General features: G+C 60.2%; 1 protein-coding gene across 11 annotated transcripts in view; it reads left to right on the forward strand.

Moving 5' to 3' along the window:
* Positions 1-8856, forward strand: part of ELN (elastin) — a 31324-nt gene extending 22468 nt beyond the window's left edge. For 5 of the 11 annotated variants that reach the window (XM_046666815.1, XM_046666821.1, XM_046666819.1 and 2 more), the window contains 13 exons: positions 969-1040; positions 1124-1183; positions 1759-1863; positions 2549-2587; positions 3978-4049; positions 4134-4181; positions 4438-4527; positions 5226-5264; positions 5475-5528; positions 5911-5955; positions 6358-6387; positions 6963-7013; positions 7843-8856. In XM_046666815.1, coding sequence (XP_046522771.1) covers positions 969-1040; positions 1124-1183; positions 1759-1863; positions 2549-2587; positions 3978-4049; positions 4134-4181; positions 4438-4527; positions 5226-5264; positions 5475-5528; positions 5911-5955; positions 6358-6387; positions 6963-7013; positions 7843-7886 — 749 coding nt within the window. In that variant the 3' untranslated portion in view covers positions 7887-8856. The remainder of the gene's footprint in view (positions 1-968; positions 1041-1123; positions 1184-1758; positions 1864-2548; positions 2588-3977; positions 4050-4133; positions 4182-4437; positions 4528-5225; positions 5265-5474; positions 5529-5910; positions 5956-6357; positions 6388-6962; positions 7014-7842) is intronic. The other 6 variants (XM_046666816.1, XM_046666814.1, XM_046666820.1 and 3 more) reach the window with 6 other exon arrangements.
* Positions 8857-10985: the final 2129 nt, after the last annotated feature.

Raw genomic sequence — 10985 nt, forward strand, 5'->3', positions numbered from 1 at the left:
TCCTGGAGTACTGCTCTCTCAGGCCCCCTGCTCTGGGGTCCAGCAGCCCCTTAGGCTGTCACATTCTGGGCGTGGGCCTTCCTCACAGCTGCTGGCCTGTCTGACCACTTTTAGGGGTGTGGGGAAGTTCCCATTTAGGAACTCCAGGACTCCCCGTCCTTCCCAAAGCCCCTGCCGCCTCCCAGGCGGCTCCCGGACCTCCTGCTGGGCTCCTCTGGACTCGCCCGGCCTGAGCGACCGCCGTGTTCTTGCTCCCTGACAAGGTGCTCCATCTCTCGCTCATCTGAGGGCTGCCCTGGCAGCCCCAGGCACCCCCCTCTTCCTGGAAAAGGCAAATTGGCAGCTCCACTCCAGAGCCCGCCTCTGTGCCAGGCCCTGGGCGAGGGCTCTGCACGCCTTGGCTTCAGGGACCCACGAGCAGCAAGAATCAGATCAGAAAACCTAGGGCTTCTGGCCAGAGAAATCTTAACCCGGGGTCCGCTGACCCCCAAACCCATCTATGACAAACAGCCCTTTTTTATAAAACTACCATTTGCTGAGGTAGTTCTTACGCCAGCCTCATGAATTGGTGCCTTTATTCCCATTTTACAGCTGTGGAAACTGAGGGTAAGTCACTCGCCCACAGTGACACAGCCAGACGGTGGCTGAGCCGAGCTCAGAGCCAGGTCTGCCTGTCCTGCCAGCTCCTTTCACTACGTCACTCTGCCTCCATCCCCCTCCGAGGGGTCCTTGTCCCTCCGAAGGCTGAGAACTCCTGATCCTGCACACACCTCGTGTTAGGGAAGAGGACACTGAGGCCCATCAAGGGGAAGTAACTTGTCCAAGGTCACACAGCAAGTCTGTGTCCTGGCTGGGATGAGAACCCAAGGCTCCTGACTCCCAGCCCGCTGCTCTTTCCATCAGCTTCCATGCTCCTTGGTCGGGACTAATTAATTCAGGTTAAGAATGAGCTCCTCTCACTCTTACAGGGTTAGCCCCCGGTGTTGGCGTGGCTCCTGGCGTGGTCCCCGGCATTGGCCTTGGCCCAGGCGGTGTTGCAGGTGAGCTGCCTGAGTAAGTGGGCCTGAGGGGCCTCTGAATCCTCCATGGGGGCCCTCCCTGAACCCCTTCCCTCTCCCCGCAGGAGTAGGGGTCCCGGCTGCAGCTAAAACTCCTGCTCAGGCTGCCGCCAAAGCCCAGTATTGTGAGTACCCTGCCGCCTTTCTCCCCCGACCTGCCCCCACCCCGAGCCCAGGCTGGTTGACCCAGGCCTGAGCTGGACCCCAGGACATGCAGCCCCTCTGACCCGCCCCACAGCCTCCTCAGATCCCCAAGGCAGCAGGCAGAGGGGTTGCAAGTGCAGACCAGGTGTGAAGGATACCCGGGTTCAAGTCCCGGGCCCCATACCAGCTGAGCCACCTCTGAGTTTCCGGTCCTCATGTGTGATGTGTGGGTGCGGACGGCACCTGCCACAGAATGTGGTTAGGAGGATTAAGTGAGCTCATTCAAGAGGGAAGAGCGGGAGGTTAGGCTGAAAACAGCAGTGATGTCCAGTGTGCAGCCCTGAGTGCCAGCCCAGGGAGGGGCTGGACTCGGTAGTCAGTGGGAGTCCTAGGAAGACAATTCTGGTGGCATCACAGGGGGCAGATGAAGGCGAGGAGGCCCCTGTGTGGGTCTGGGCCCCTTCCCTCGGGGCCTGAGTCAGCTCGCTAGGCAGGACACCCCCAGAGGGGCATGCTCCCTGCCTGCTGCCACCAGCCCACTGCCCGTCTCCCCCAGGGGCCGGGGCCGGGCTTCCTGCCGGTGTTCCTGGACTCGGAGTTGGTGCTGCTGTTCCCGGACTTGGAGTTGGTGTTGGTGTTCCTGGCCTTGGGGCAGGTGCAGGTGAGGGGCCTTCTAGGAGATGGGCAGGAATGCCCCTGAGCTCAGAGGAGGGAGACCTCCTCTCCTCCCCGCACATCCCCCAGCACCCTCCCTCAGGGGCACGGTACCTTCCCCATTAGGTTCTCCTGGGCAGTTAGAGACAACTGAGGTCACAGACGGAGGGCAGGCCAGGCGAAGGGGGCCCCAGGCTGCCAGATTTCAGAGTTTCTACCTCCTCAGTGGAGGGGTGACAGGGCTTCAAACTGAGAAGCGGCCCACCACCCAGGGAAGAAGGCGGAGGTCCCTGGGGTCAGTAGGCATGGGTGGGCCAGCCTGGCTCCCCTTCAGCAGTACACTGTGGCAAGGGGGCCACCAGGAGTTCCAGCTCTTCACCCAGTGGTTACTGAGCCTGCTCTCTGTCCCGCTTCAGGCAGACCACACTAGGCCTGGAAGGGACAAGAGAGGACAGATGGAAGGAGCAGCCACAGTTCAGCCCTCAAGCACCCCCAGATCAGAGTGGCAGAGGCATAGTTAGATACTGGAGCTCTCTACCTGGCCGGGTGAGCTCCTGGCTGGGCAACCACAGCTTCTGGGCTTTGAGAGGAGTAAAGAATGCCAAGGAAGTCAGGGAGGGCTCCCTGGAGGAAGCAGAATCCCCAGGTACAGAGCTCAGCTGCTGACCACCCCACTTTTCCCTTTTCCCTAGTACCTGGACCCCTGGCCGCAGCTAAAGCAGCCAAATATGGTGAGTGTGCCCCACACACTGGCCCCCATGGTTGCTTCCCTTGCTGCCCCACCAGCCCTGGAGCCTGCAGCACAGGGCTGGGGTGGTCAGGATGGGAAAAGGCAGTTTCTAGTTCATAGTGACAGTTTAGCAGAGCTGGCTCCGGCCCACCAAATGCCTAGCACGCCTGCAGCCTGGGACAACCAAAACATCCCTCGTATTTCCAGCCCACCTGGGGGCAGTGCCACCACGTTCCCTAAGGCCCCTCTGGCTCTGGCAGTTTCAAGGGACCCGAGGCCAGGGAGCGGCCAAGGCTGCTGTCAGTGGGTGGCTTCTGCCTCCTCACCAGCAGACTGGTGACTGCTGGCCTGGGGCCCCAGCCCCCTGCCCGCCTACCTGTCTGCATGGCTGCACCCGCCATGAGCCATGAGGACGTGGCAGAACGGCCTGCCCCTGCACTTGGCGCTCAGGCAGCTGCCTGGCCAGACCCACACTGTCTGTGGCCCCCAAATTCCTGGCCCCCCGGGAGCTGAGCCGGGGCCTCAGCCAGGGAACCGCCAACCAGCCCTGGCCGGTCCACTTGCAGCCAGTTTCCACTCGGAAAATCCCAGCTTCCTGAGCCCCCACCCCTGGCAGGCCGGTGACCCATGGGCCCCTCTCCTGTTCCTTGCTGGCTGCTCTGCCGGCCTGAGTCTGACAGATGTTGCCAGGGAAACAAAGCAGTTAAAGGTGCCGGCTCCGGAGCCATTTCCTGCCCATGGAACCTCGGGCACATTGTTAACCTCTGCTGTGCCTCAATTTTCTCATCTGCAAAACGGGGATGATAATAGCACCTACCTTTCCTGTTGCAACGAGTGATGGGCAGGCTAGGGCGTGTGGAGAACTGCACACTGAGGTTCCAGAAGGCATTAGCTGTGACTCCTGCTGCTGCTCCTGGCAGCTCTGGACCAGACCGTGGTTCAGAGCTCAGTGATGGTCACAGAGGGCGGGTCCTTTTACTCCTCACAGACCTGTAGGTTTGGGGGGGGGGGGGTCAGGATCATCATCCCCTTTGGGGAGATGGGGCTCTGGGGGTCAGAGGCCACAGCTGTAACAAGTGGAGAAACCAGGACCTGAACCCAGGGCCATCAGAACGCAAGATGAGTCCTCCAACCTGAGCAGCTTGCAGCCACCACTGTGGCCACCTGCGGCTCCCAGTCTCGCCCACAGGGAAGGAGAGGAGATGGGCAGGCCAGGACTCAAGGGGGCCCCATTGGTCAGGGCAGAGTCAGGACTCAGACGCAGTTGAGACTCAGACCTCCTTGCATTGGGTCAGTGGCCTCGGCCACCTGTCTATTTGCCCTGTGTCCCTGGGGCAGAAAGACCCCATCCTCCAGAAATGGGGTCTTTCCATCCTCTCCTCTCTCCACAGCACCAGCAGGGGTCGGGGCCCTCGGAGATGCTGGGGCTCTTGCCGGAGTAGGGGTCCCGGGCGGTCTGGCAGGTACGTTGAAACCCCAGGATGGGCTGGGCGAGGAGGGAGACTGACCAGTGGAGAGTCTGTCCCGAGCACTCTCTGTGTCTCCAGGAGCCGGACCTGCTGCCGCCAAAGCTGCTGCCAAAGCTGCCCAGTTTGGTGAGCACTGGGTGGAGGGGGGCCTCTGCCAAGGCCCCAGGGTTTGGGGAGCTCCGACCACGTGCTGTGGAGCACGTATTCCCTGACCTGCCCCTCAGACCCTCCAGGGTGTCACCTCCCCAGGGCCCAGCCCACTTGGGGCCCCACTGCACTCTCTAAGGCCCTGGGAGCTCAGGCTCCACCTGGGTCCTGGGATGACCCCTCCACCCCTCCACCGACAGACCAGCGCGGCATTAACACACAGCTCTTTCCGCAGGCCTCGGGGGAGCCGCGGGACTCGGAGTCCCGGACCTGGGAGTTGCAGGACTTGGGGCTGGTGTTGTCCCAGGGGTTGCAGGCCTGGGAGGTAAGGGGCTGCTCTGGAATCGGTGTGTGCAGCAGTTGTGTGTATGCGTGTGTGTAAGAGAGAGAGAGAGAGAGAGAGAAGGAGAGTGAGAGGGAGAGCCTGACTTTCTTTCCCACCTTGCCACACCTTGCTCAAGCTGTCCTCTCTGCCTGGACCCCAGCCCCACTTCATCTGCAACTCAAGGCTGTCCTGGGCCCCACCCCTTCTTCAGGCTCCTGCAGCGTTTAGAGAGGGGCTTGAGCAAGCGGATGCCATGGCTGGCCCTTGCCACTGGGCGTCCCAGTCCTCTCCCTCTCCTCTCTCTTTCAACCCACCCGCCCACTTCAACTGGGAGTTCATTAGGACGACGATGGTTATGCCCATTTTCCAGACAAGAAAACCACAGCTTGAAGGGAAATTACTTTCCCAAATTCTCCGCCATCCTGGCAGGCCTTGTGTTGACATTCTACCCTCTCGGGTCATCACTGTGTCTCCATACCGAAAATGGGCCCAAGTCTCTTCCTGTGTGCTCCACAGGACTGGACACACAGTAGGAGCTTAATAAAGACTTTTGGAAAGATGGATGGGTGGAGGAGGGGTGGAGGGATGGTGGAAGGATGAGTCTGTGGGCAGATGGTAAGTGGGCGAGCAGGTCAGGAGGGAACATGGTGCTGGGAGGGAGGTGACAGCCTGAGCCCTCCTGTTCCCCATCTCCACAGGTGTGTCTCCAGCTGCAGCTGCTAAAGCAGCCAAATATGGTGAGTCACTCCCCGATGCCCTCCCTCTGGCCAGGCCTGTAGGCTGCTTACCCCCTCGTCCCGACCACCCCGACCCCTGGCCCAGGACTCAGTCCTGCTCACAGTCCCCCTGAAGGTCTGTCCGGGATGTCCGTGACCCCACAACCCAGAGGGGATGCTCAGGGCCCCTGAAACTGTGCCTTGTCCTCACCCCATCTGCCCTCTTCACAGGTGCCGCTGGCCTTGGAGGTGTCCTAGGGGTCACCAGGCCATTCCCAGGTGCAGGTAGGGGCCATCTCTGCTGTGAAAACCTCAGCTGTGCCCGGGTCTCAAGGAAGCCTGTTGGGCTAGCAGGGGGAATCCTGGAGTTCAGCTAGCACAAGGACACAAGAGAGAGGGTGGAGGGGACAGTCCAGGAAAGGAAACATCCTGGAAAAAGAGACTGGCCTCAGGGTCGGGGGTCTCACCACGGACCTCAGACACCAGGCTGACAGGCCGAGGCTCCGGGGCCCCATACCAGGATGCCAGGCGGGACATGTTAAGAAAGCCACTCCGGCGATGGGGGAAGTGGGGGTGGGCGGGGAAGGAGGTGGTCCTGGGCAGAGAGGCAAGAGTGAGGAAGTCGAGGTGGGGCCTGCCCCGTGCCAACCCAGAGTCCCTCATGCAGGAGTTGCAGCAAGACCTGGCTTCGGATTGTCTCCCATTTTCCCAGGTATGCCCGGGCTCCCTGCCCCTGGGCCCTGTCCCCGAGCTCTGGCCCAGGCCTTCCTCCTCCTCTGCTTCATCTCAGCTCGGAAGGGCTGAGCCAAGACCCGGGGATGGGCCCCATGACCTCAGATTATGTGAGGCTGGGCCTCCCCTCATCCTTCTCTCCCTCCCTTGCAAGGCCAGGGAGCATCAGCTTTTCCAAAATGCCAGGTTCCAGGTGAGGCAAACTGAGGTGCAGAGGCTGCCAGTCACTTGTCCAAGGCCACACAGTTAGGGAGGCAGAGCCCAGGGCTCCCGACCCCCAAGCCCAGAGCTTGGCCTTCTCAGGCGAGGCCCATGCTACTAGGAGGGCGTGGCAGGCTCCCCAGGAGTGGGTGCACTCACAGCCCCTCTCCTTGCCTTGCAGGTGCCGGAGCCGGGGGCCTGGGAGTTGGTGGTGAGTCTGCAAGAAGAGGGCACCTAACAGCTGCTGAGGGAGTGGCTAGTGCGGCCTGGGCCCTGGGCTGCCCTGTGGCACAGGGGTTGAGGGGAATCACAAGGCTGAAGTTCAGCCCTGGGATGCGGGGACAGGGGGAAAGGATCCCAAGTCCTGGGGCTCCCAGCCTAGCTCTTGACTGGGCACCAGGATTGTGACAAGGAGCTGGGTCCCCCCCGGGCTTAGGGCCTAAGTGGAGAGATTGAAAAGGTCCCACAGAAAAGGGAAGAAACTAAGAGGAGAGCAAGGTGCATTCAAGCAGGTGGTCAGGGAGGCTGAAGCCAGGGGCACGTTAGCTGGAGCTGCAGCCAGGAGGCAAGGCCGGGGTCTGACCGGTGGGAGGGGCTGCCCACAGAGCTGCTCAGACCTCCACAGGCAGGATGGATCTGTGAGGAGCATGGCTGGACAGGAGGGGTCAGGCCAGACAGCGGAGGCAAGGAGGCCTTTGAAACCTGCTGTGACAGGATGGGGGCCGGGATGTACTGGGGGCAGTGGGAAAGCCTGGCCCCTCCCCAATCCCCACCTTCCCTCCACAGGCAAACCTCCCAAGGCCTTCGGAGGGGCCCTGGGAGCCCTGGGATACCCAGGTGAGGAGACATTCAGCCCTTGGAAGAAGGCGGGGGAGGGAGGGACAAAGACAGGGGCAGATGGACGGGACCCATTTGCCTGGGCCTGGGAGAGGGGCAGCCCAGCTGATGCTGAGGCACTGCTTTCCAAACACCCAGGACCAGCTTCACAGAGAGACGTCCATCCCTGACCCACTTGGCTGCTCGCTGCCACCAGGTGGCGGTAGTGAGCCACATCTAGCGCTGGCAGGGGTAGGAACCGCACCAGGCCCTACCAGCAGGAAACGGTTTACTAGCCCGTCCCCAAGAGAGGGTGAGGGCAGGAGTCCTGGGTTTGAGTCCCAGTTCAGCCACAGATTGTGGATGTGTAAGACGCTCCCTCTCACTGGGCCTCAGTTTATTTGCCTGATACCCACTCACGTTTATAGGTCTCTCCTAGGACAGCTATCTCTTCCAGACACTGTCAACTCTCCCTTCACCCCATTTCCCTTGACGGGGGCTGCTCTGAGCCACTCGCTAAAGAATGCCCAGATGCAGTAGACTCGGAGTGTGGAGACCTTGTCCAGGCCTGGCCCTTCGGGACCTGGCCCCATGCCCTTTCTGCGACTTGGTTTCATCACCATATCTCGGGCCCTGCTCCCACCCACCTGCCCGGTGGGAGTTTCTACAACGGAACAGCTCAGAGTTTGGCCTGGGGTCACGGCCAGGCTTCTGGTGCTTCTGGGACCCTCTCTTCCCCACTGTGATGATGTGGGTGCGAGAACAGCTTGGAGCTGGTCAGAGCAGGCAGGGGCCAGAGCAGCAACGGGGGGGCCAGACTGACTGTGGTGTGTGCCTCCCCCCAACCCAGGTGGAGCCTGCCTGGGGAAAGCCTGTGGCCGGAAGAGAAAGTGAGCTTCCCAGGACCCCTGACTCACGACCTCATCAACGTTGGTGCTACTGCTTGGTGGAGAATGTAAACCCTTTGTGACCCCCCCCAACGCCCCCTCCTAAGTCCCCACCCCGGGAGGGGACAGGGCAGGCCAGGCGGACTTGGAAATCCCCAGGGCAAGGAAACAAGAGAGCGGTGGCCAAGTGGGCCCTGGGAGGCCCCCTACTTCAGAGGCAAGGGGTGGGTGGGCTCAGCCCCCTGCCCCCATCCCCTTCCCACCCAGGAGCTCCCCCTCCACACACTCTCCATCTCCAGGGGAACTTGGTGCTACATGCTGGTGCTCTCATCTTCCTGGGGGAGGGAGGAGGGAAGGGCAGCCCCGGGGGAACCCCCTCCCTGGGGCTCCTCTGAAGATGGTGCGGACATTTCCTGGGCAGTCCCACCTCCCCCTGCCCACCAAGACCCACCTCTGGCTGCGGTCCAGTTGGTACCCAAGCATCGAAAGCCTCAAGCTGGATTCGGTCACACTATCTCTTGGCTCCCTTGCTCCCCTCTCCCCCACCAATCACTATTCCCCATGTCTGGGACACCTTCGTATCAGAAGACTCCTATCGGGAATAGCCCTCTTGCTCTTGTGGAATTCATCCGCCCATCTGTCCATCCGTCCATCCATCCTTGTCCCCACTTGACGGCCCAGCACCACTAGCTGGCTGGGCACCCCCACCGTCAACCTGGTTAACCTGTCATGGCAGCCTGTGCCCTGCCTTCGCCCCACCACACACCCCCCCTACACACGGGCCCAAGCCCAGGGTGTGAGGGGCTGTGCCAGCTGGGGTGGCAGGAAACTCCCCCAACCTGGGTGTCCCCCCACGCAGTACTGTATCCCCCGTCCCTCCCTCGAGCCACTGTACTTCAGAGCATTTCCCCCTGCCCTGCCCATCTCTTTGTGTCTCGCTGTGATAGATCAATAAATATTTTATTTTTTGTCCTGGATATTGGAGGATTATTTTTGATTGTTGATGCTCTCTTTTGGTTTACTTTTGTGGTTAACTGAAAAACAATTTTTTTTTCTGATCTGGGGAACTATATCCCCAGTAGAAAATGCATTTTAATCACTTTGGTATAACTTTGGATGAAACATATATCTTTTTAAATAAGAAAAGAGAATTAACTGCTTCAGAAAAGACTAATAAATGAAAACCTTTCAAAGGAAACTGTGTCTTGGCCTCCTTGAGGTTCTCTCATCTGCCTCCAGCTCCCAGCCCCGGTAGGGAACAGGCCTTGGCCTTGTGGAACTGCCACTGTTCAAGCTGTTTTTGGGGAGCTGCTTACCAAGATCTCCTGCCCTTGGCTTCTGGCACATCAATGCTTCTCAAGTTCAGCTTGCCTTTTAACAATGAAAGCCCCTTGGTAGAGAAAGCAGGGCCAGCCAGGCCCACACGCACCAGCCCAAGGTGCCTTCCTCCATGGAGGTGGGCTCACCCACCAGCCACACCTTCCCCTGTCCTCTCGCCCCTTAGGTCTGAGACCTTGAGCACAGGGCCTGGTGGGTGGCCTCCAGACGCTGAGGGTGCAGCTGGAGGAGTGGAAGAAATGAAAGTGACCCTTCTGTCCAGACCAAACCCTTGGCCTTGGGGAACAGCCATGCAGAGAGGAGAGAAATGGCCCCATCTATGAAAACCAGAAGATGTTTCCCTCTGAACCATCCCCTCCAAGGAAGACCTCCTCCTACACATGGCACTGCTCCACTTCTTTATAAAATGTAACACTGAAATCCTGCAGGTGGCACTGGAGACTCACTGCCACCCTTAGATGCACGCGTCCCCAGGGCCATCTCCTTCCCCTCTGGGCCAGAAATCTACCTGGAGCCCACAGCTCCCTTCTAGACCATGCCCTGGCTACCATATTCTAGAATTCCCTCCCCAAACTACCAAGTCCACTTCCAAGGCCCAAATGGCCTCTGCCTACATCTGTCCTCCTGAGAGGGAACCCCATGGCCAGCGGCACACCTCTAAGCCAGCAGGCTGGCGAGGGAGCTGTCTGCTGGGAGTGTGGGTAGAGTCTGCTGGGCAGACTGGAGTATCTGGGCATTTGCTTGTGAGCACCTCACAGTGCCAGAAGGAAGTGGGATGGAAAGAGAAAGGTATGGAGACGATGCTCAGGAGAGCTTCCCAGAGGACAGTGAGCACAAAGAGCAACATCCCAGGCAAAGAATAGAGTCGGGGAGGGGGCGGGGGCGGGGGGGGCGGGGGGGGGGGGGGGGGGTCGGGCCTTGCAGGCTGGGAGAGCAGCTGTGTGAAGGCCCAGCTGCCAGGACAGTAAGAAGCGCCCGGTAGAAGGGGGCAGAGCGGAGGGAAGATGCAGGAAAGCTCAGAAGCAGGTACAGAGCAGGTTCATGGAGACCCATAAGGGGGCGGCTGTGACAGAGAGGAGCGACAGCCTGCCCCAGAGTCATGGCAAAGGAGATTCATTCTTTCATTTATTCATTCACCAAAAATATCCCTTCCTGTTCTCTCCTCAGCTCTCCAGCCTCCAAAAGTTGGCCAGCCCCAGCCTTCTGCTTCTCATAGTTCACGGCTTTAAATACCACCTATGCACTGGCAACTCCCAATCGGACAGCTACAGGACAGACCTCTCCCCTGAGCTCCACACCGGCACGGCCAAGGCCAATTCTCAACATCTCCACCTTGACGTCTCCCAGACATCCCTGAGTAGCGTGGGCTCCCTCCTCTCCAACAGAACACGCCCCCTCCCCGCCTTCCCCATCCCAGGAAACGGCAGCTCCGGGGGTTCAGGCCAGCAGCTTTGGAGCCATCTCCAACTCCTCTCCTCCCACTCCCCACCTCAGACTCTCCAGCAAATCCTGCGGCACACCCTTCAGAAGACACCCAGGGTCCAGCCATTCCTCACAGCCTCCAGGGGCCGTGCCCTGCTCCACCCGCGGCTCTTGCCTGGATTGGGACGTGGCTTTCTACCTGCTCGGCTCCCCTTCAGCCTTCTCTCCATGCAACAGCCAAAGCAATCCTTTGAAAACGTAAGTCAGCTCAGGTCACACGGCGGCTCAGAATCCTGTAACAGCTCCCCTCTGGCTCAGGGCCAAAGCCAGAGGCTTTCAGTGGCCT

This window comes from Equus quagga, chromosome 7, assembly GCF_021613505.1.
Source record: "Equus quagga isolate Etosha38 chromosome 7, UCLA_HA_Equagga_1.0, whole genome shotgun sequence".
NCBI lineage: Eukaryota > Metazoa > Chordata > Mammalia > Perissodactyla > Equidae > Equus > Equus quagga.